Below are 25,602 nucleotides of genomic sequence, written 5' to 3' on the forward strand. Positions count from 1 at the left end.
TATTTTTTATTTAACCTTGATTTAACTAGGGAAGTCAGTTAAGAACAAATTCTTATTTGCAATGACGGCCTACTGGGGAACAGTGGGTTAACTGCCTTGCTCAGGGAAGAACGACAGATTTTTACCTTGTCAGCTCGGGGATTCGATCAAACAACCTTTCGGTTACTGGCCCAACACTCTAATCACTAGGCTACATGCCGCCCCAAATATAACTCACAGTTGCACCAAACATTTGTAATAAACTTTATTTTTATTTATCGTACAAGACTTTATAAACAGTTGTGGTTCAATGGGAACTGAAGCAGGTTCCATAAGCAGACTCTCATCACAACTATAGCTTACAGAAGGTTTTGGTCTCAGAATGAAATTAAATACTTATGATACATTTTCATCAATATCACAATGGCAGTGTTAATCTATAAACCATCATGCTCCGATCAAGTGCATCAACATTTTTTCAATTTCTTTGTATTTGCGGTCATAACTGATCTTGAGGATATCATTCTAATTATGTCATATTTACTAAATATCCGGTAACATTTTGTGGTATGTGAATATGACATAATGTATGTCCATTTGGAACTGAACCTTAGGCCTAAATGCAAAGCATAAATTGCAAAAACATACCTAGATGGCTTGTAGAGGCCTATATTTAAAAACAAATGACGCTGGGTTTTTGTTGTAGATACTGTACATGCATTTCAAAATATACTTAAGTTACTTCAGTAAGCATTATTGATTCAGTCAATTACATTCATACATTCAATCTCCAAGACACGAACATTATAAGATAACACAAATATTTGGCAGAAGCATGAATCATTTAAGTAGATTGTGGATCGCTTTCCAAAAACGTATTTTTGAAACACTGATTGCCAAGCTCTCTTATTTTGTGATGATTTCAATTCAACAATTCAAAATACACAAACATTTACAGATATGTAAGGCATTGGAAGGCATAGCAGCTTACTACAATATCAAATAATGTAAGGATAAACCTATGCAAATTCAATTACTACTGAACAGTGTTGGCTACAATTAAATAAGCATCTGTAAGACTGAAAAGTTTGAGGGTATAGGTGCAAACAAAACCGTTACCGAAAATCATGTCACCAAATGTCATACTAAGCAGCTTCTTCAAACACAAAAGATAAATATAACAGAAAAGGGAATCAATGCTTTTGAAAATAAAAATTCATCTCAGATATCAAGCAATAATTGTGACATAGTCAATAGATGTGATTATAAGTGCTAAATATTTGTGGGCCAAATATAACATTGGTTGAACAATATTTTTTAATTCTCCTTACATCACTTATGGTCCTTGGAGAAGGTCAGGACTGGTCAGATTCGTAGTTTGAGTCTATTGTTAACCCAACATTTCCCATAATGCAGGAATATAACATCCATAGACATACAGTGGCAAGAAAAAGTATGTGAACCCTTTGGAAATACCTGGATTTCTGCATAAATTGGTTATCAAATTTGATCTGATCTTCATCCAGGTCACAACAGACAAACACAGTCTGCTTAAATGAATAACACACAAACAATTATACATTATCATGTCTTTATTGAACACACCGTATAAGCATTCACAGTGCAGGATGGAAAAAGTATGTGAACCCTTGGATTTAATAACTGGTTGACCCTCCTTTGGCAGCAATAACCTCAACCAAATGTTTTCTGTAGTTGCGGATCAGACCTGCACAACGGTCAGGAGGAATTTTGGACAGTTCAGCAATATTCTTGGGATGTATATTGGGATGTCTGGTGTGAATTGCTTTCTTGAGGTCATGCCACAGCATCTCAATCGGGTTGAGGTCAGGACTCTGACTGGGCTACTCCAGAAGGCATATTTTCTTCTGTTGAAGCCATTCTGTTGTTGATTTACATCTGTGTTTTGAGTTATTGTCCTGTTGCATCACCCAACTTCTGTTGAGCTTCAATTGGAGAACAGATAGCCTAACATTCTCCTGCAAAATGTCTTGATTAACTTGGAAATTAATTTGTCTGTTGATGATAGCAGGTTGTCCAGGCCCAAACAACTCAACTGTAGTTTCATCTGTCTACATAATATTTTGCCAGTAACGCTGTGGAACATCCAGGTGCACTTTTGCAAACTTCAGACGTGCAGCAATGTTTTTTTTGGACAGCAGTGGCTTCTTCCGTGGTGTCCTCCCATGAACAACATTCTTGTTTAGTGTTTTACATATCGTAGACTCGTCAACAGAGATGTTAGCATGTTCCAGAGATTTCTGTAAGTCTTTAGCTGACACTCTAGGATTCTTCTTAACCTCATTGAGCATTCTGCGCTCTGCTCTTGCAGTCATCTTTGTAGGACGGCCACTCCTAGGGAGAGTAGCAACAGTGCTGAACTTTCTCCATTTATAGACACTTTGTCCTACTGTGGAGTGATGAACATCAAGGCTTTTAGAGATACTTTTGTAACCCTTTCCAGCTTTATGCAAGTCAACAATTCTTAATCTTTTGTCTTCTGAATTCTCTCTTGTTCGGGGCATGGTTCACATCAGGCAAAGCTTCTTGTGAATAGCAAACTCACATTTTGTGAGGGTTTTTTATAGGGCAAGGCAGCTCTAACCAACAATCTCCTCTCATTGATTGGACTCCAGGTTAGCTGACACCTGACTCCAATTAGCTTTTGGAGAAGTCATTAGCCTAGGGGTTCACATACTTTTTCCAACCTACACTGTGAATGTTTAAATTATGTATTCAATATAGACAAAAAAAATACAATAATTTGTGTGTTATTAGTTTAAGCACACTATGTTTGTCTATTGTTGTGACTTAGATGAAGATCAGATCAAATTTGATGACCAATTTATGCAGAAATCCAGGTAATTCCAAAGGGTTCACATACTTTTCTTGCCATGAGATAAAGGACATTTAAAAAAAAAAAAAGAAAGATGTTCCTTTAACATGAAGGTCAACTATCCCTGCGTTTGGTCCCAAATTGCACAAAATGTAAAATATACCAATACAAGGCTGGAGATTTAACACCAGGTTCATGTGTGGATCTATCTATTGTAATAGATCTAAAACGCTAACTAAAGAGATATTTTTATGAAAAACCATCAACATCTAATACACAAAACAACACAGTCCATTTTGACTGTAAATCACGTGAAATGTACAGTAGGCAATAAGGTCAATGTTTATGTAAAACGTAAAAAAACGAAGCAAAATCAGGAATCAAGATAAGGAAAGTGAAAGAAGAATACTGCATTAGCGGAACACTTTTCAGCTAAAGTCCCGGTTGATGAGTATCATGGGGGCGACCAGGGTCCAGACATAGAGGGTGAGACATACCCAACTGGAGCTGATCTTCACCCAAACCGCCGGCCACTTGCTGGTCATGGCATTGTATTCTGCATCAGGACTGTGTAGGAAAAAAGTAAGATTTCTATATCAATATCTGAACAAATGTAATGGTGTGAATAAGACAAATATCTATGGTTGAAGTATTGCTTTGCAGCATTGCTGTGTTGCTTTGCGGTCACTTTCATGTTAGAGAGCTAGAGCTGCCTTGTGTTGTGTGAGAGAGTTTAAATATAAATGTTGAACTATAAAATATGTGAAGAGGCGACTCCAGGATGCTGGCCTTCTAGGCTGAGTTGCAAAGAATAAGCCATATCTCAGACTGGCCAATAAAAAGAAAAGATTAAGATGGGCAAAAGCAACTCTGCCTAGAAGGCCAGCATCCTGGAGTCGCCTCTTCACTTTTGACGTTGAGACGGGTGTTAAGCGGGTACTATTTAATGAAGCTGCCAGTTGAGGACTTGTGAGGCATCTGTTTCTCAAACTAGACACTCTAATGTACTTGTCCTCTTGCTCAGATGTGCACCGGGGCCTCCCACCCCTCTTTCTATTCTGGTTAGAGCTAGTTTGCTCTGTTCTGTGAAGGGAGTAGTACACAGCGTTGTACGAGATCTTCAGTTTCTTGGCAATATCTTGCATGGAATAGCCTTCATTTCTCAGAACAAGAATAGACTGACGAGTTTCAGAAGAAAGGTCCTTGTTTCTGTCCATTTTGAGCCTGTAATCGAACCCACAAATGCTGATGCTCCAGATCCTCAACTAGTCTAAAGAAGGCCAGTTTTATTGCTTCTTTAAGGAGGACAACAGTTTTCAGCTGTGCTAACATAATTGCAAAAGGGTTTTCTAATGATCAATTAGCCTTTTAAAATTATAAACTCGGATTAGCTAACACAGCGTGCCATTGGAACACAGGAGTGATGGTTGCTGATAATGGGCCTCTGAACGCCAATGTAGATATTCCATAAGAAATCAACCGTTTCCAGCTACAATAGTCATTTACAACATTAACAATGCCTACACTGTATTTCTGATCAATTTGATGTTATTTTAATGGACAGAAAATTTGCTTTTCTTTCAAAAACAAGGAAATTTGTAAGTGACCCCAAACTTTTGAATGGTAGTGTATATACTGTATTCTATACTATTCTACTGTATCTTAGTCTATGCCGCTCTGACATTGCTCACCCATATATTTATATATTCTTAATTCCATTCCTTTACTTAGATTTGTGTGTATTGGGTATATGTTGTGAAATTGTTAGATATTGCTTGTTAGATATTGCTGCACTGTCGGAACTAGAAGCACAAGCATTTCGCTACACCTGCAATAACAACTGCTAAACACATGTATGTGACCAATAACATTTTATTTCATTTTATTTGGAAGTCAACTTCACTTCAATCCGAATCTGCATAACCAAACTTGACACCATGGCTGTGTCTGAAAATGTTACTAGCTGTCAAATCCTTGCTTCCTCCGTCCTTATTTCCTCAATTACTTTTAAAGCTCATTGGAGAAGGAAGTGTGAGGGAGGGACCTTGGATCCTCTCCAACGTCTGTCAAGAACAAATCCTCAAGGGGGAATTAAGGAAACAAGGACGAAGGAAGCTAGGACTTGACAGCTAGTAACGTTTTCAGACGTAGCACTTCACGACGTTGGTAATCTGTGTAGTTTGGCCTTACTGACCTATACCAGTTGGTGAGAGTCATCATGATGTAGAGCGAAGCCAGGAAGAGCATGAAGTGGAAGAAGGAATAGCTGTACTGGACGATGTCCCTCTCGTTGTCCTCCACACGCCTGGGTCCCTTCCTCTCTGTACCCGTCCCTCCCACCTCCTCGTCCGGTGTGCCCGCGTTACTCTCCTCCAGGGTCACAGTGTCGTTGGAGGCCATGGTCAACTTGTTCACCTGGCTGGTGTTGGACGAGCGGATGCTACAAGGACGTGAGCATTTATAATCATTATAAGAATTACAATTCATGAGAAATTTTGTAATTTTGCATTTGTAAATATTTATAAGCATGTATAATTATTCAGTAAAGTTATAATGAAGTATAACCAAAGGTATTAGATTAAAAAGTCACAATCATGGATTGGATTGATAAAGCACTTTTCAGAATGCTCAAACTGCAAACTGATATTCTAATTCCATGAACTGGGGGAGGGTCACCAGTCACCAAATCCACTGATACTGTGTAGCAACAACAAATTGACATTACTTATATTTCCCAAACCACTATGTGCTATAGCTGTACCAAGGTCTGCCTTGCTGACCAATCATACCTGGAGTAGAGGATGCATAGGACGAAGATGGCCAATCCCACGATGCTCTGGGCGTCCCACCACTGCAGATAGGGAGAGGACAGGATGGGCTCCTCGGTGCCGATGATCACCACGGCCGTCTGGTTCTCAATCTGCAGAGGGGCCAGCGTGGGCACCAGTGTCTGCTGGAAGATGCTCAGCAGGCTGGGGTTGCATGTCCGGTCTAAGAGGGGAATAAAAAATATATATATATATTTTTCTTATTATTATTTATTTCGTTTATATTTTAATATTAATAATTACTTTTTTAAGAGGGGGTGGTGACTTTTGAGTTTAACTTGAGATGAACAAATACATTTGCAATTAGTGTGGAGAATGGCGATGTGTTTGCAATTCATGGGCAAATGTTTCAAAGGATGTCAGTCTGACTGAGAAGCTATTTGATTGTTCCCAATAATTATGAATATGATTGCATTTAAACGGTTAGATATATGAACAATGAACTGTTCATTTATTTGGTATTAATGAATAATGAACATAGATGAACAAGTCAGGGAGGCAGTGCTGTTAGGGCAGCAGCTTGTGTAGCAGTGGCTCTGACCAGGCTCGTTGGTCATGGCAGACCAGGTCAGATACATGGTGTACATGGTCATGATGGAGGACTGGAGTAGACCAGATCGGGGCTGGGATTCCTAAAAAAACAAACAAAGTAACTGTGATTTACAAAGGGATACCAAACATAATGGAAATGCTGTCTGACTAGGCCTCAGTGGGGGTTTCTACACGTAGCAAAGGGAGGATGGACCTCCGTACATTTTTTAAAAACAACAATAAAAACATATTTAAAAATCCTCCTTGTAATAAATATTTTATTTTATTTTAAATACTGTTAACCGCCACAAGTTTTTAAATCATCAGCCGCTACTGATTAGGGCCCGGATTTGTTCTTGACCACATGACATTTTAGGATGTACTTTACCTGTACTAGGCCCACTGTGACATTCACAGCCATTTTTGATCATTTAAATTAGGCTGTGGCTGCACCTTGCATCACAAAGTTGGTCACAACTCAGAATCAACTGAATGTGAGTTGAAACTTAGTTTAGGCACGTCTCTCCACTAGATGCGCACTGACTCTTGCAAATGGGTGGCAGGTAGCATAGTGGTTCGAGCATTGGGCCAGAAACCTAAAAGGTTGCTAGTTCAAATCCCTAAGCTGACAAGGTGAACAATCTGTTGATGTGCTCTTGAGCAAGGCACTTAAGCCTAATTGCTCCAGGGTTGCCGTTGATAATAGCAGACCCTTGTTGTGACTACACTCTCTGACGGTGTCTCAGGGAGAGTTGGCATATCCAATTCACACATGTGTATTAATACACCCTTGTACAGTCGTGGCCAAACATTTTGAGAATGACACAAATATTTATTTCCACAAAGTTTGCTGCTTCAGTGTCTTTAGATATTTTTGTCAGATGTTACTATGGAATACTGAAGTATAATTACAAGCATTTCATATCTGTCAAAGGCTTTTATTGACAATTACATGAAGTTGTAATATTGAAGTCAATATTTGTAGTGTTGACCCTTCTTTTTCAAGACCTCTGCTGTCAATTAACTTCTAGGCCACATCCTGACTGATGGCAGCCCATTCTTGCATAATCAATGCTTGGAGTTTGTCAGAATTTGAGGGTTTTTGTTTGTCCACCCGCCTCTTGAGGATTGACCACAAGTTCTCAGTGGGATTAAGGTCTGGGGAGTTTCCTGGCCATGGACCCAAAATATTGATATTTTGTTCTCCGAGCCACTTAGTTATCACTTTTTCCTTATGGCAAGGTGCTCCATCATGCTGGAAAAGGCATTGTTCGTCACCAAACTGTTCCTGGATGGTTGGGAGAAGTTGCTCTCGGAGGATGTGTTGGTACCATTCTTTATTCATGGCTGTGTTCTTAGGCAAAATTGTGAGTGAGCCCACTCCCTTGACTGAGAAGCAGCCCCACACATGAATGGTCTCAGGATGCTTTACTGTTGGCATGACACAGGACTGATGGTAGCGCTCACCTTGTCTTCTCCGTACAAGCTTTTTTCCGGATGCCCCAAACAATCGGAAAGGGGATTCATCAGAGGAAATGACTTTACCCCAGTCCTCAGCAGTCCAATCCCTGTACCTTTTGCATAATATCAGTCTGTCCCTGATGTTTTTCCTGGAGAGAAGTGGCTTCTTTGCTGCCCTTGACACCAGGCCATCCTCCAAAAGTCTTCGCCTCACTGATGCGTGCAGACGCACTCACACCTGCCTGCTGCCATTCCTGAGCAAGCTCTGTACTGGTGGTGCCCCGATCCCGCAGCTGAATCAACTTTAGGAGATGGTCCTGGCGCTTGCTGGACTTTCTTGGCTCCTTGAAGCCTTCTTTACAACAATTGAACCGCTCTCCTTAAAGTTCTTGATGATCTGAAAAATGGTTGATTTAGGTGCAATCATACTGGCAGCAATATCCTTGCCTGTGAAGCCCTTTTTGTGCAAAGCAATGATGACGGCACATGTTTCCTTGCAGGTAACCATGGTTGACAGAGGAAGAACAATGATTCCAAGCACCACCCTCCTTTTGAAGCTTCCAGTCTGTTATTCAAACTCAATCAGAATGACAGAGTGATCTCCAGCCTTGTCCTCGTCAACACTCAAACCTGTGTTAACGAGAGAATCACTGACATGATGTCAGCTGGTCCTTTTGTGGCAGGGCTGAAATGCAGTGGAAATGTTTTTTGGGGATTCAGTTCATTTGCATGGCAAAGAGGGACTTTGCAATTAATTGCAATTCATCTGATCACTCTTCATAACATTCTGGAGTATATGCAAATTGCCATCATGCAAACTGAGGCAGCAGACTTTGTGAAAATTTATATTTGTGACATTCTCAAAACTTTTGGCCACGACTGTACATGTGTGAAATAGGCCAAATATAAGCACCCACCAAATCAGTGAGCATTCTTTGTGTCAATGGTGTGCCCTTTGTTTGTCAATGTTTATCAATTTCCCGTTAAATATATACTCAGTATTGAAGTTACCGTTAATCCCTGCATTTCCCCAATAATCTAGAATGTTTGGTTATGGTGACTTCTGCTAATTCATTGAATATAATATTAATCATTTACCATTCTCATTCTCGTAGTGGACACGTTGTTTGGAGTGCTCAATAACTGCGCAACACTTTTGATGGAGAAGCTTAGGTTTATTTAATTCTATTTACCAGTTTTCTGTCAATTTCTTAATTATCTTTGTTTGGAGCATGTCTGGTTTCTCTGTTTTGTCTAATGTTGTGTGAGCGCATGCGCTTCAGCGCGCATAGATGTATACCTGGCTTGCGTGCCAGGATAGGTTTGGCTTATGGTATTTACAGTGCCATTAGAAAGTATTCATACCCCTTGACTTCTTCCACATTTTGTTGTGTTACAGCCTGAATTCAAAATGGATTACATTTATTATTTTCCACACCCATCTACACACAATACCCCATAATGACAAAGTGAAAACATGTTTTTAGAATTTTGGGCAAATTTATTTAAATAGAAATACAGAAATATCTCATTTACATAAGTTTTCACAGCCCTGAGTCAATACATGTTAGAATCACCATTGGGAGTGATTCCAGCTTTGACTCTTTTTGGGTAAGTCTCTAAGAGCTATGCACACCCGGATTGTGCAATATTTGCCCATTATTCTTTTCATAATCCTTCAAACTCTGTCAAATTGGTTGTTGATCATTGCTAGGCAAACATTTTCAAGTCTTGCCATAGATTTTCAAACAGATTTAAGTCAAAACTGTAACTTGGTCACTCAGAAACATTCATTGTCTTCTTGGTAAGCAACTCCTGTGTAGATTTGGCCTTGTGTTTTAGGTTATTTTACTGCAGAAAGGTGAATTCATCTCCCAGTGTCTGGTGGAAAGCCGACTGAACCAGCTTTTCCTCTAGGATTTTGCCTGTGCTTAACTCCACTACGTTTCTTTTTTATCCTGAAAAATTCCCCAGTCCTTAACGATTACAACTTCCGGCGCCGGAAAGAGATGGCCGCCTCGCTTCGCGTTCCTTGGAAAATATGCAGTATTTTGTTTTTTTATGTGTTATTTCTTACATCGGTACCCCAGGTAATCTTAGGTTTCATTACATACAGTCGGGAGGAACTACTGAATATACGATTAACGTCAACTCATCATCGTTCCTACCAGGAATATGACTTTCCCGAAACGGATCCAGTGTTTTGCCTTCCACCCAATACAATGGATCTGATCCCAGCCGGCGACCCTGTGCGACGCCGTAAAAGGGGCAAACGAGGCGGTCTCGTGGTCAGGCTTCGGAGACGGGCACATCGCGCTCCACTCCCTAGCATACTACTCGCCAATGTCCAGTCTCTTGACAATAAGGTTGATGAAATCCGAGCACGGGTAGCATTCCAGAGAGACATCAGGGATTGCAACGTGCTCTGCTTCACGGAAACATGGCTAACTCAAGAGACGCTAACGGAGTCGGTGCAGCCAGCTGGTTTCTTCATGCATCGCGCCGACAGAAACAAACATCTTTCTGGTAAGAAGAGGGGCGGGGGGGGTATGCCTTATGATTAACGAGACGTGGTGTGATCATCATAACAACACACAGGAACTCAAGTCATTCTGTTCACCTGATCTAGAACTCCTCACAATCAAATGTCGACCGCATTATCTACCAAGGGAATTCTCTTCAATCATAATCACAGCCGTATATATTCCCCCCCAAGCAGACACATCGATGGCCCTGAACGAACTTTATCTGACTCTTTGTAAACTGGAAACCACACACCCTGAGGCTGCATTCATCGTAGCTGGGGATTTTAACAAGGCTAATCTAAAAACAAAACTCCCTAAATTCTATCAGCATATCGATTGTGCTACCAGGGCTGGAAAAACCCTAGATCATTGTTATACTAATTTCCGCGACGCATATAAGGCCCTCCCCCGCCCCCCTTTCGGAAAAGCTGACCACGACTCCATTTTGTTGATTCCAGCATACAAACAGAAACTAAAACAACAAGCTCCCGCGCTCAGGTCTGTTCAACGCTGGTCCGACCAATCTGAATCCACGCTTCAAGACTGCTTCGATCACGCGGATTGGAATATGTTCCGCATTGCGTCCAACAACGCATTGACGATGTCGTACCCACAGCAACGATTAAAACATTCCCAAACCAGAAACCGTGGATTGACGGCAGCATTCGCGTGAAACTGAAAGCGCGAACCACTGCTTTTAACCAGGGCAAGGTGACCGGAAGCATGACCGAATACAAACAGTGTAGCTATTCTCTCCGCAAGGCAATCAAACAGGCTAAGTCCCAGTACAGAGACAAAATCGAGTCGCAATTCAACAGCTCAGACACAAGAGGTATGTGGCAGGGTCTACAGTCAATCACGGATTACAAAAAGAAAACCAGCCCCGTCGCGGACCAGGATGTCTTGCTCCCAGACAGGCTAAACAACTTTTTTGCCCGCTTTGAGGACAATACAGTGCCACTGACACGGCCCCCTACCAAAACCTGCGGGCTCTCCTTCACTGCAGCCGAGGTGAGTAAAACATTTAAACGTGTTAACCCTCGCAAGGCTGCAGGCCCAGACGGCATTCCCAGCCGCGTCCTCAGAGCATGCGCAGACCAGCTGGCTGGTGTGTTTACGGACATATTCAATCAATCCTTATCCCAGTCTGCTGTTCCCACATGCTTCAAGAGGGCCACCATTGTTCCTGTTCCCAAGAAAGCTAAGGTAACTGAGCTAAACGACTACCGCCCCGTAGCACTCACTTCCGTCATCATGAAGTGCTTTGAGAGACTAGTCAAGGACCATATCACCTCCACCCTACCGGACACCCTAGACCCACTCCAATTTGCTTACCGACCCAATAGGTCCACAGACGACGCAATCGCAACCACACTGCACACTGCCCTAACCCATCTGGACAAGAGGAATACCCATGTGAGAATGCTGTTCATCGATTACAGCTCAGCATTTAACGCCATAGTACCCTCCAAACTCGTCATCAAGCTCGAGACCCTGGGTCTCGACCCCGCCCTGTGCAACTGGGTCCTGGACTTCCTGACGGGCCGCCCCCAGGTGGTGAGGGTAGGTAACAACATCTCCACCCCGCTGATCCTCAACACTGGGGCCCCACAAGGGTGCGTTCTGAGCCCTCTCCTGTACTCCCTGTTCACCCACGACTGCGTGGCCATGCACGCCTCCAACTCAATCATCAAGTTTGCGGATGACACTACAGTGGTAGGCTTGATTACCAACAACGACGAGACGGCCTACAGGGAGGAGGTGAGGGCCCTCGGAGTGTGGTGTCAGGAAAATAACCTCACACTCAACGTCAACAAAACAAAGGAGATGATTGTGGACTTCAGGAAACAGCAGAGGGAGCACCCCCCTATCCACATCGACGGGTCAGTAGTGGAGAAGGTGGAAAGTTTTAAGTTCCTCGGTGTACACATCACGGACAAACTGAATTGGTCCACCCACACAGACAGCGTTGTGAAGAAGGCGCAGCAGCGCCTCTTCAACCTCAGGAGGCTGAAGAAATTCGGCTTGTCACCAAAAGCACTCACAAACTTCTACAGATGCACAATCGAGAGCATCCTGTCGGGCTGTATCACCGCCTGGTACGGCAACTGCTCCGCCCACAACCGTAAGGCTCTCCAGAGGGTAGTGAGGTCTGCAGAACGCATCACCGGGGGCAAACTACCTGCCCTCCAGGACACCTACACCACCCGATGTCACAGGAAGGCCATAAAGATCATCAAGGACAACAACCACCCAAGCCACTGCCTGTTCACCCCGCTATCATCCAGAAGGCGAGGTCAGTACAGGTGCATCAAAGCAGGGACCGAGAGACTGAAAAACAGCTTCTATCTCAAGGCCATCAGACTGTTAAACAGCCACCACTAACATTTAGCGGCCGCTGCCAACATACTGACTCAACTCCAGCCACTTTAAAAATGGGAATTGATGGAAATTATGTAAAAATGTACCACTAGCCACTTTAAACAATGCCACTTAATATAATGTTTACATACCCTACATTACCCATCTCATATGTATATACTGTACTCTATATCATCTACTGCATCTTGCCATCTTTATGTAATACATGTACCACTAGCCACTTTAAACTATGCCACTTTATGTTTACATACCCTACAGTACTCATCTCATATGTATATACCGTACTCTATACCATCTACTGCATCTTGCCATGCCGTTCTGTACCACCACTCATTCATATATCTTTATGTACATATTCTTCATCCCTTTACACTTGTGTGTGTGTATAAGGTAGTAGTTGTGGAATTGTTAGGTTAGATTACTTGTTGGTTATTACTGCATTGTCGGAACTAGAAGCACAAGCATTTCGCTACACTCGCATTAACATCTGCTAACCATGTGTATGTGACTAATAAAATTTGATTTGATTTGATTGCAAGCATACCCATAACATGATGCAGCCACCACTATGCTTGAAAGTATAGAGAGCGGCACTCAACAATGTGTTGTATTGTATTTGCCTCTGGTTTACTGACCCCTGCCTGCCTTGACCTGTCTATTGCCTGCCCCTGTTGGAATATTAAACTATTGTTTATTCGAAGTGGTCTGCATCTGGGTCTTACCTTCATACCTGATATGTGCCTTTGTAGTGACTGAGTGTATTGATACACCATCCAAAGTGTAATTAATATCTTCCCCATGCTCAAAGGGATATCCCACTCAATGTTTGCTTTTTTTTCTTCCAATAGGTACCCTTCTTTGCGAGGTATTTGAAAACCTCCCTGGTCTTTGTGGTTGAATTTGTATTTGAAATTCACTGAGGGACCTTACATATAATTACTTGTGTGGGTTACAGGGATGAGGTAGTCATTCAAAAATCATGGTAAACACTATTATTGAAAAATTAAAGGAGAGCCGCACACTCTAGGAGCTCAGATGCAATACTTGAATAACCAACGTTTCGACAGACAAGCCGTCTTCATCAGGGTATATAACGGGTGTCGTCGGAAGGAAGAGACCAAGGCGCAGCGTTCTTTGAGTTCCACATAATTTAATGACGAAGTGAAACCTTGAAAGGACAAAACAATAAAGAATACAACGACCGAACAGCTTCGATGTGCCAACTACCTGCACACAAACAAAGAACAAGATCCCACACAGAAGGAGGGGAAAGGGCTGCCTAAGTATGATCCCCAATCAGAGACAACGATAGACAGCTGCCTCTGATTGGGAACCACACTCGGCCAGAAACAAAGAAATACAAAACCTAGAAATAAAGAACATAGAATGCCCACCCAAATCACACCCTGACCAAACCAAAATAGAGACATAAAAAGGCTCTCTAAGGTCAGGGCGTGACAATAACGCTATTATTGCACAAATTGTGAGTCCATGCAACTTATTATGCGACTTGTTAAGCACATTTTTACTCTTGAACTTATTTAGGCTTTCCATAACAAAGGGTTGAATACTTATTGACTCAAGTCATTTCAGCTTTTCATTTTTGTACAAATGACATTGTGATGTATTGTGTGGTAGGCCAGTGACAAAATAATCTACATTTTAAATTCAGGCTGTAACAAAACAAAATGTGGAAAAAGTCAAGGGGTGTGAATACTTTCTGAAGGCACTGTGAGTGCCCGCTTGGGTATGTTCCGGTCGGTTCTGTTTGACGATTCGTTTGGGGAGGATGCAACTGAGTGTAGTAGACCCCACCTGTTTCTTTATGCTTAGGACAGGTTATGTCTGATAGGAGGCTTTTTTCTTTTTGAATACTGACATTTTGAAGTCAGATATTTGTAAATATATCAACTTGTGAATTGACCACCGTCATCACCATCGCTGTCTAAATAAATACAACACTCATTTCCACCTCTACCTCCTTGCCTCCTACTGATTCTTTTGTCCTTGCGACTGCTACAAGGTCCCTATTTTACACTCTAATAGTCCTACCTGTTCTATACAGTACCTTTGGAGCAATTTCATAAAATGAAATGATGAATATTGAACGTTGAACATTGAATGAGCGTTGAACGAGGACTCACCTGTACTCTGGGCATGACAGACACAACAGAGGCTACGGCACAGAGGAGCAAGTTGAAGCCGATGAAGAACTTGTTGAGTAGACAGCCCTCTGGCCGAGTGTAGAACATGTACATCAGGATGATGACGATAAAGGCCATGACGTAGTTGAGTCCAGTTACAGCGAGCAAGGCTAGAGACGAGAGGATAGACCGAATCAGATTCAAGTTGCATTGTTATTATAAAGCCGAACAGATTCTGTCTAAGAGCATTATACAGAGTGTGAGCACTATTGACACCTGCACTTGCTGTATGTTACGGTTACCATTTATTTAGCTGGTATTTACTCTTTTGGATTCATTCAAATAATTACTGTTATGTGCTATTTGGTACCAGGTAGTTACCAATTGTGTTGAATTGATATCACTTACTTAAAAAAAAATATGTGTGAATACTTGCTAAAACATCAAATTAAACCTCCCATCAGCATTCCTAATCACCAAAACATCAATAATTTGGCGAATCATAATGACTGTTTGAGTGTGTGTGTGTTCATGTTCTTTTCACCCCCTCTTTCATTTTACTGCTTTACTGTTTATTAAGTGTGTTGCGATCGTAAGTGGATTTTAAAGTGGATTTGATTTGCCAGGAAGACTCACCTGCGTACCAGCCCCTGGAGTTCCCTCTCTCCATGTTGTCCACCCAGGATTCATTCCAGGAGTGGGCAAAGTCCACCAGCAGAACCAGCTGGATCAGGATGAAGCAGAACGCCCCACAGGTACCCACCACAAACCACGCTACATGCGCACACACACACACACACACACACACACACACACACACACACACACACACACACACACACACACACACACACACACACACACACACACACACACACACACACACACACACACACACACCATCATCATCATATGACACTTTTTTTTAATTACAATTTTTTTTTACCACCTTTTCCTCCCCAATTTCGTGATATCCAATTGCAATCCAAATACGATCTTGTCTCATTGCTGCAACTCCCCAACAGGCACGGGAGAGGCGATTGTCGAGTCACGCGTCCTCCGAAACATGATCCACCAAACCACGCTCCTTAACACCCACCTACTCAACCCGGAATCCAGCCGCACCAATGTTTCGGAGGTAACGCAGCTCAACTGATGACCGAAGTCAGCCTGCAGGCGCCCGGCCCGCCAGAAGGAGTCGCTAGAGCGCGATGAGCCAAGTAAAGCCCCCACGGCCAAACTCTCCCCTAACCCAGACGACGCTGGGCCAATTGTTCGCCGCCCTATGGGACTCCCGGTCACGGCCGGTTGTGACACAGCCTGGGAAACAACCCGGGTCTGTAGTGATGCCAATCAGGAGGCCCTCGTCATTATATTACACTTCAATCAACAAGCAGTTCCTAAAAATATTACTATTACTTATTACATGATTATCATTGTGTATATCAATAATTAATAGTGTTGATATTACACTACATTGTAATATCAAAGACTAATAGTATATCACTCATATATGCTGATTGTGTATGGTCAAAGGCTGCATTGATAAATCATAATAATACACAAATATCAACTATCACATCACAAACTATGACTGAAAGGATTTCAATTGTGTCAATCTTACTGCGAGTAAAAGGCCCTTCAGGAATGTAAAAGGCACCGACAGTCACGGCAACCATGGCAGCCACCTTAAAGAACCAAAACCTGTGGGGGAGAGTGAGGTCATTTATCAACTAGTAAATATACGTGAATAGGCTTATGCTGTCTTGCTGTTACGGAAAACTCTAGTTCAGTTATTCTCCTCGGGTTCCTCGGCACGGTGGCCTGAAGAACGTTAGCTCAGTGACCCGTTGTGTATGAGATTATTTCACTAATATTGCCCTTGGTTGCAGCAGTGAGATAATCATATGACTGAAAGTCTTACCAGTCCCCCATTATGAGAATTGTTAAGTTACAAGCAGTGTACATGCTTTTTTTGAGGTAGCACATTACAATCGTACCAGGGTTGAACATTGCAGATTTGGGAACTGATATATATATTTTACCTTTATTTAACTAGGCAAGTCAGTTAAAGAACAAATTCTTATTTTCAATGACGGCCTAGGAACAGTGGGTTAACTTCCTTGTTCAGGTGCAGAACGACAGATTTTTACATTGTCAGCTCGGGGATTTGATCTTGCAACCTCTCAGTTACTAGTCCACTGCTCTAACCAATAGGCTACCCTGCCGCCCCATAAACACCTTAATTGGAACGCAGTGGCTGTACAGTAACATGCTATACATGACGTAAGACCTCTGGCTCTGCGCTGCACAGCGCTGCGTGGGTTTTGACTGACAGACGTTCTGAACATGAGCATCTCACGCGACAAGAAGTTGCCCACATCCCTCCTGCTAGTTTGGCAAACTTGCACATACTTTATTGTCTGTAAATGCTGGGAAATTCTGTAAATTAAGAGGACAATGTATTTTGAAAGATGAGATGTTGAGGATTATAATAAATACCGCTTTGATGTCATACAAGCAAGCCAAACAGCCGTGAGTCCAAATGTGCACTTCACATTTAACATATCATAAAACTCATGTCATGTACTGTAGTGTCAACGTTTATAATCACTATGTTCGATGTACAGTTACAAGATGACATGGTGTTATACCATTGGTTGTTCTGAACAGAATGAGCCTATGTTTGTCTATTGTGAAGAAAATTTGTCTCGGCACACACACCTGAATGCACTCATCACTCCTTTCTATGGTCACCAAAATGAAGATCTGTTTCCATGAATTACATTGTGAAAGCCTAAAGGTGTAATTCCGTATTGTATAACTTAACGACTCATGTTGGCAATAAACCAGGCTTTCAAATGACGCCCATCTGAACCAGATTGCGATTTATAATGGACCGTTTTTGGATTGTGTAAACAACATCAGTAATTGTGTGAGAGCGGGGATGCAGGGTTGTGTTCCAAACAAAACAACTACAAGTGTGCTTGCTCTGGTTCCTCAACGGCAGGAGTAGGATCGAGTCGCAATTCAACAGCTCAGACACAAGAGGTATGTGGCAGGGTCTACAGTCAATCACGGATTACAAAAAGAAAACCAGCCCCGTCGCGGACCAGGATGTCTTGCTCCCAGACAGGCTAAACAACTTTTTTGCCCGCTTTGAGGACAATACAGTGCCACTGACACGGCCCCCTACCAAAACCTGCGGGCTCTCCTTCACTGCAGCCGAGGTGAGTAAAACATTTAAACGTGTTAACCCTCGCAAGGCTGCAGGCCCAGACGGCATTCCCAGCCGCGTCCTCAGAGCATGCGCAGACCAGCTGGCTGGTGTGTTTACGGACATATTCAATCAATCCTTATCCCAGTCTGCTGTTCCCACATGCTTCAAGAGGGCCACCATTGTTCCTGTTCCCAAGAAAGCTAAGGTAACTGAGCTAAACGACTACCGCCCCGTAGCACTCACTTCCGTCATCATGAAGTGCTTTGAGAGACTAGTCAAGGACCATATCACCTCCACCCTACCGGACACCCTAGACCCACTCCAATTTGCTTACCGACCCAATAGGTCCACAGACGACGCAATCGCAACCACACTGCACACTGCCCTAACCCATCTGGACAAGAGGAATACCCATGTGAGAATGCTGTTCATCGATTACAGCTCAGCATTTAACACCATAGTACCCTCCAAACTCGTCATCAAGCTCGAGACCCTGGGTCTCGACCCCGCCCTGTGCAACTGGGTCCTGGACTTCCTGACGGGCCGCCCCCAGGTGGTGAGGGTAGGTAACAACATCTCCACCCCGCTGATCCTCAACACTGGGGCCCCACAAGGGTGCGTTCTGAGCCCTCTCCTGTACTCCCTGTTCACCCACGACTGCGTGGCCATGCACGCCTCCAACTCAATCATCAAGTTTGCGGATGACACTACAGTGGTAGGCTTGATTACCAACAACGACGAGACGGCCTACAGGGAGGAGGTGAGGGCCCTCGGAGTGTGGTGTCAGGAAAATAACCTCACACTCAACGTCAACAAAACAAAGGAGATGATTGTGGACTTCAGGAAACAGCAGAGGGAGCACCCCCCTATCCACATCGACGGGTCAGTAGTGGAGAAGGTGGAAAGTTTTAAGTTCCTCGGTGTACACATCACGGACAAACTGAATTGGTCCACCCACACAGACAGCGTTGTGAAGAAGGCGCAGCAGCGCCTCTTCAACCTCAGGAGGCTGAAGAAATTCGGCTTGTCACCAAAAGCACTCACAAACTTCTACAGATGCACAATCGAGAGCATCCTGTCGGGCTGTATCACCGCCTGGTACGGCAACTGCTCCGCCCACAACCGTAAGGCTCTCCAGAGGGTAGTGAGGTCTGCAGAACGCATCACCGGGGGCAAACTACCTGCCCTCCAGGACACCTACACCACCCGATGTCACAGGAAGGCCATAAAGATCATCAAGGACAACAACCACCCAAGCCACTGCCTGTTCACCCCGCTATCATCCAGAAGGCGAGGTCAGTACAGGTGCATCAAAGCAGGGACCGAGAGACTGAAAAACAGCTTCTATCTCAAGGCCATCAGACTGTTAAACAGCCACCACTAACATTTAGCGGCCGCTGCCAACATACTGACTCAACTCCAGCCACTTTAAAAATGGGAATTGATGGAAATTATGTAAAAATGTACCACTAGCCACTTTAAACAATGCCACTTAATATAATGTTTACATACCCTACATTACCCATCTCATATGTATATACTGTACTCTATATCATCTACTGCATCTTGCCATCTTTATGTAATACATGTACCACTAGCCACTTTAAACTATGCCACTTTATGTTTACATACCCTACAGTACTCATCTCATATGTATATACCGTACTCTATACCATCTACTGCATCTTGCCTATGCCGTTCTGTACCACCACTCATTCATATATCTTTATGTACATATTCTTTATCCCTTTACACTTGTGTGTGTATAAGGTAGTAGTTGTGGAATTGTTAGGTTAGATTACTTGTTGGTTATTACTGCATTGTCGGAACTAGAAGCACAAGCATTTCGCTACACTCGCATTAACATCTGCTAACCATGTGTATGTGACTAATAAAATTTGATTTGATTTGATTTGATTTGAGGAGAGAAAGAAAAACGTAAAGTTGAAGATTCTTCTTTGAGTCATAGAAGTGCATTGAAATGACTTAGGAACTGTGCACACTTTGGAGAGGCGTGTGGCCACTTGGAGACACCAGTTAGTCCTCTCACGCTAACCCTTGTAATGTTTTTTTTTCTTATGTTGCACCTACCACACATTTTCCAGGAATATTCCATAACATGTTACTGAATATATACAGAGTATTTTCAAATTTGAAATGTGGTGAAAAGTACAGTAAATGTCAAATGAACACAAAATCAACAGTGTAATGTTTGGATTCAGTCTCGTGTCAGGTGAACTGTTGTGTCCTCACCTTTGGTCTAATCATTTTACCATAATCTCAAACGGTTCCCTTTCCACTGCTACCGTGGTTATGCATAGGCTTTCCATATTTCTTCTGTAAGAAACGTTTCAATTCAGCCCTATCCATAAAGACCAATTCCCACAAGTGTAAAAGGTTCATAATAAAGGCTATTCAACGAAATACTGACTTTAAAGTCAAAGTTGTCATTTAAGTTTTATTATATGTAGTAATAAGTAGCATGTAGGCCCTTTTTCTTTTTTTTTGAGGGGTGCGTTGCGTTATGGGGGTGGTTACCCGTTGTGGATGGCGGAGCGCGGGTCTCGACTGTTCTTCACGTTGATCATGATCAGAGCGAACGCCAGGAAACACATGCTCATTCCGAAGCACACCCGGTACACGGCTTTATAGCCCACTAGGATCGTACAGTTGATGTTTCCATTGATGCCTGCTCCGTCTTCACAGAACCCAGGAATCTACAGGCACAGACGGACATAGGCACAAACCATTTAGGTAAGTCTTATCTACTGTCAATTTCCATAGTCTGGCTGTGCGATTCTGCATTCAATAACGTAACATTTTTGCTATGGTACTGTAAATCAACAACAAGTTGGCTACTGTCAGTACTGTACCACAAAAGTTTCACAATTTATAAGTAACCAACCATAGTCATTCAACATTCCCATTTGGAATGAATATATGTCAATGTTTAAATTTAGACAGAGTTGCAATGTTAATGCAACCTTAACATACAGTAAGGTTGCATTGGAAGTTGCAACTCTGTGTGTAGGCCCCCACCGTTTTAAGTACGTGTGACTTGACTCTTTCCACCAATAGTGTCACGTTCCTGACCTATTTTTATGTTATTTTGATTATGTTTAGTTGGTCAGGGCGTGAGTTGGGGTGGGCATTGTATGTTGTGTGTGTTTTGGTTAATCTATGGGTGTTGTATGTGTATGGGATAGAGTTTGTTAGGTTGTCTAGTTATGTCTATGGCTGCCTAGATTGGGTCTCAATCAGAGACAGCTGTCATTCATTTGTCTCTGATTGGGAGCCATATTTAAGGTAGCCATAGGCAGTAGGCTTTTGTGGGTAGTTGTCTTGTTTAACGTTTGTTGCTTGTCTGGGCACTTGCGTTATTTAGCTTCACGATCATTTGTTGTTTTGTTTGTTTGTAATAGTGTTTTCGTTTCATGTTCATCTTCGTTCGTTTAATTAAAAGAAGATGGCTTATTTTCCTCATGCTGCGTTTTGGTCCGTCTCTCCTCCACACGATCGTGACAAATAGCCTCCGCATGTATTCAAGCATTATTAAAGTAACAAATGATCATTCACCATATACACAAACATCTACTATGACACAACATGATTCATCGTCTCCATAACACCTCCACACACACACACACACACACACACACACACACACACACACACACACACACACACACACACACACACACACACACACACACACACACACACACACACACACACACACACACACACACCTTTTTTAGCTGCTCGTCCACTCCTGGTGACAGCATGATGCAGGCTATAATGGTCCCTAGCAACAGGATGAAGGCGTAGATGACTCGCGTTACCGTGGAGTTCTTGCTCTGGGGACAACATCTGCACAACAAGCATGTCGCACTGCTACACAGACACGGCACCTAGAGGGAAAGAGAGGAGGGAAAACCATTGTCAAACGTTCCTGTGAGGTTGTAGATAGAGGGGAAAACCATTGCCAAACGTTCCTGTGAGGTTGTAGATGGAGGGGAAAACCATTGTCAAACGTTCCTGTGAGGTTGTAGATAGAGGGGGAAATCATTGTCAAACGTTCCTGTGAGGTTGTAGATAGGGAGGGAAATCATTGTCAAACGTTCCTGTGAGGTTGTAGATAGGGAGGGAAATCATTGTCAAACGTTCCTGTGAGGTTGTAGATAGAGGGGAAAACCATTGTCAAACGTTCCTGTGAGGTTGTAGATAGAGGGGAAAACCATTGTCAAACGTTCCTGTGAGGTTGTAGATAGAGGGGGAAATCATTGTCAAACGTTCCTGTGAGGTTGTAGATAGAGGGGGAAATCATTGTCAAACGTTCCTGTGAGGTTGTAGATAGAGGGGGAAATCATTGTCAAACGTTCCTGTGAGGTTGTAGATAGAGGGGGAAATCATTGTCAAACGTTCCTGTGAGGTTGTAGATAGAGGGGGAAATCATTGCCAAACGTTCCCCTAACATTGTAGGTCAGCTAGGGACAAGCCAGAGTCAGTGCAGACACTCAAGTGGACTGATTAACCTTCGTCTTGGCACTTTGAAGCACTACATACTGCAGCAATGTGGCAGTAGGCCCGAACCTAATCCAAACGCAATAAAAAACAAGTCAACAACTGTCTTTTTGACTGTGGGGGTAAAATCAGGTGTACTTAGGAGAAGTTGAGATATTGCTGTTACTTACTTATTCAACCAAGACAGAGAAACAACAGACATGTCTAATCCACCTCAACAGTGATACAACAGCGGTACAGTAACCATTACAAAGGCATGAAGGCATTGTACCTCTTAAGACACCTGACTCTGTGGAGCCCTAGGTAGCCTACTAGCTTGTAAACAACGTAATACCCCAGGCAGACAGACAAGGTCAGCTTAGCCATGGGTAGCCAGAATATGGGCAAGCCGGCGAGACAAATCTTTTACACATGACTGATGAGGCCATCCTGTGGTTAACATGAACTTGACCTGCTTTAGCTGGGTCAATGTGGAGAAGAACCAGGAATCACAAGTTGACTGTCTACTAGCTAGACAGTTACAATGGAGGTCGGAAGACATTGGATTAGGCTTGTTGTTGTATGCGTTTGTCTCAATCCAAATACTACCCCCCCAGCAAAGCCTAAATTCATATGTCTAGCGGCATGTACTAGAGTAGCTACTGAACGTCCTGGCCTACTAATGTTTTTGAAACTATTCATGGCAACGTTGTGTATTTGGTTGCTTGGCCTACACTTATTAGTTGGGCCTGAGACAAAGTACGACTGTATAACTTATCTCTGAGCTGCGCCCAATGCAGGACAAACGCCCCTTTGTCCTCTTGTTGTTACATCATGACATATTTTGCTCTAGTCTCTAGTCTAGGAGATAATATGACGATAACACTGTATGAGATGACCAGAGATACATTATTACATGTAGACTATTATATGTACGTTATTCCATGTAGACTATTATATGTACGGTATTCCATGTAGACTATTATATGTACGGTATTCCATGTAGACTATTATATGTACGTTATTACATGTAGACTATTATATGTACGTTATTACATGTAGACTATTATATGTACGGTATTCCATGTAGACTATTATATGTACGGTATTCCATGTAGACTATTATATGTACGTTATTACATGTAGACTATTATATGTACGTTATTACATGTAGACTATTATATGTACGTTATTACATGTAGACTATTATATGTACGTTATTACATGTAGACTATTATATGTACGTTATTACATGTCGACTATTATATGTACATTATTACATGTAGACTATTATATGTACGTTATTACATGTAGACTATTATATGTACGGTATTACATGTAGACTATTATATGTACGTTATTACATGTAGACTATTATATGTACGTTATTACATGTAGACTATTATATGTACGGTATTCCATGTAGACTATTATATGTACGGTATTGCATGTAGACTATTATATGTACGTTATTACATGTAGACTATTATATGTACGTTATTACATGTAGACTATTATATGTACATTATTACATGTAGACTATTATATGTTCGTTATTACATGTCGACTATTATATGTACGTTATTACATGTCGACTATTATATGTACATTATTACATGTAGACTATTATATGTACGTTATTACATGTAGACTATTATATGTACGGTATTACATGTAGACTATTATATGTACGTTATTCCATGTAGACTATTATATGTACGTTATTACATGTAGACTATTATATGTACGTTATTACATGTAGACTATTATATGTACGTTATTCCATGTAGATTATTATATGTACGTTATTCCATGTAGACTATTATATGTACGTTATTCCATGTAGACTATTATATGTACGGTATTACATGTAGACTATTATATGTACGTTATTCCATGTAGACTATTATATGTACGTTATTCCATGTAGACTATTATATGTACGTTATTACATGTAGACTATTATATGTACGTTATTCCATGTAGACTATTATATGTACGTTATTCCATGTAGACTATTATATGTACGGTATTACATGTAGACTATTATATGTACGGTATTACATGTAGACTATTATATGTACGGTATTACATGTAGACTATTATATGTACGTTATGACATGTAGGTTATATTGCTCCACATGGATATTATGGCAACAGTTTAAGCATGCCATGGTCTTTGTTTTTGGACTAGGACAAGGCAGCAAGCACTGTTAATCCAATTAATCATGAGTAGAGCAGATGGCTACTAGTAGCATGATTAACCCTTTAGGACTTACAGTAGCCCCATACTATGGGTGTATTGTGGGCTACTTGGGGGAGGCAAATAGTTTATGTTTCCCTTTTCCCTATGAAAATGTATATTCTAGTCTATAACGTGAACACATATTGAGACCTGACATTTGTGGAGACCAGAGCAAAAGCAGAGGCAAATCAAAACCTTGTTTTTCACACAAGCAGATACATATCCAAGTCCTAGTCAATCACATAGGCTACCACCATTCGAGTCCGCTAGTTCATGTAATTCGGTTCAAGATGAGTGACAGGCGCTTGCGCCTCCTCATGATTCTGACCTGTTGCTTACGTCACATCATCCTGACAACCTCGTATGAGCTCAGTCGAAGATTGAGATACTAAGCCATTCTTTATGTTTGTCACATATGTCAACCTGGTTCTTGTGCACAAATATGTTCGTGATATCATATGAGAAGAAACGTACCCAGCTTGCGACAGAAAAGGCCGCCAAAACAGCTCCCATAATATTCCAGTTTCGGCACAGGAGTGCGCACAATCTGTAGCGCTTTTCTTCCAGTAACGGCACTCGTTACTTTTCTGTCCCTCCAGGTTGAATTGTCAATGTAGATACAATTAGAGTACCAACTTTTGAAAATTGTAAATATTTTAATTAAACGATTTTGTTGTAGTGTCGTACAAGCGAGCCCTACTTCTTCAACTCGCGCAATCTTCTATGCGTTCTTGCTTAGTGCAATCTGGGATACTTGGGACGTCCACACCCTAAACACTAACCTTAACCATTATCCTAACCTGAACCATAACCCTTACCTAACCCAAACCTTAACCTTTACTTTAACCGTTATAGATGTCAACTTCAATGGGGTGACGTCAGAGTATGGACCTCCAAAGCATCCCGCATAGCAAGTGGCGTGCTTTCTTT

The 25,602-nt window shown here is 42.1% G+C and overlaps 1 protein-coding gene across 1 annotated transcript; it reads right to left on the reverse strand.

Moving 5' to 3' along the window:
* Positions 1–229: 229 nt before the first annotated feature.
* On the reverse strand, positions 230–25,602 carry LOC139565166 (serine incorporator 1-like). The gene is made up of 10 exons (XM_071385308.1): positions 25,147–25,602; positions 21,674–21,835; positions 20,463–20,641; positions 16,329–16,408; positions 15,341–15,478; positions 14,705–14,874; positions 6,203–6,293; positions 5,623–5,824; positions 5,028–5,273; positions 230–3,400 (listed from the first exon to the last, which is right to left on the reverse strand). Exons 1-10 carry the CDS (start codon positions 25,183–25,185, stop codon positions 3,262–3,264), a joined length of 1,446 nt encoding a protein of 481 aa, XP_071241409.1. The 5' UTR covers positions 25,186–25,602; the 3' UTR covers positions 230–3,261.

This window comes from Salvelinus alpinus, chromosome 2, assembly GCF_045679555.1.
Source record: "Salvelinus alpinus chromosome 2, SLU_Salpinus.1, whole genome shotgun sequence".
NCBI classification, from domain to species: domain Eukaryota; kingdom Metazoa; phylum Chordata; class Actinopteri; order Salmoniformes; family Salmonidae; genus Salvelinus; species Salvelinus alpinus.

Excerpts from the sequence above, each read along its gene's own strand:
- LOC139565166 (XM_071385308.1), bottom strand. The coding sequence starts at position 25,185 with ATGGGAGCTGTTTTGGCGGCCTTTTCTGTCGCAAGCTGG. Across the intron at positions 15,479-16,328 it reads TGAAGGGCCTTTTACTCGCA|CGTGGTTTGTGGTGGGTACC; the intron begins GTAAGATTGACA and ends GTGCGCATGTAG. Across the intron at positions 14,875-15,340 it reads CTCCAGGGGCTGGTACGCAG|CCTTGCTCGCTGTAACTGGA; the intron begins GTGAGTCTTCCT and ends TCTCGTCTCTAG.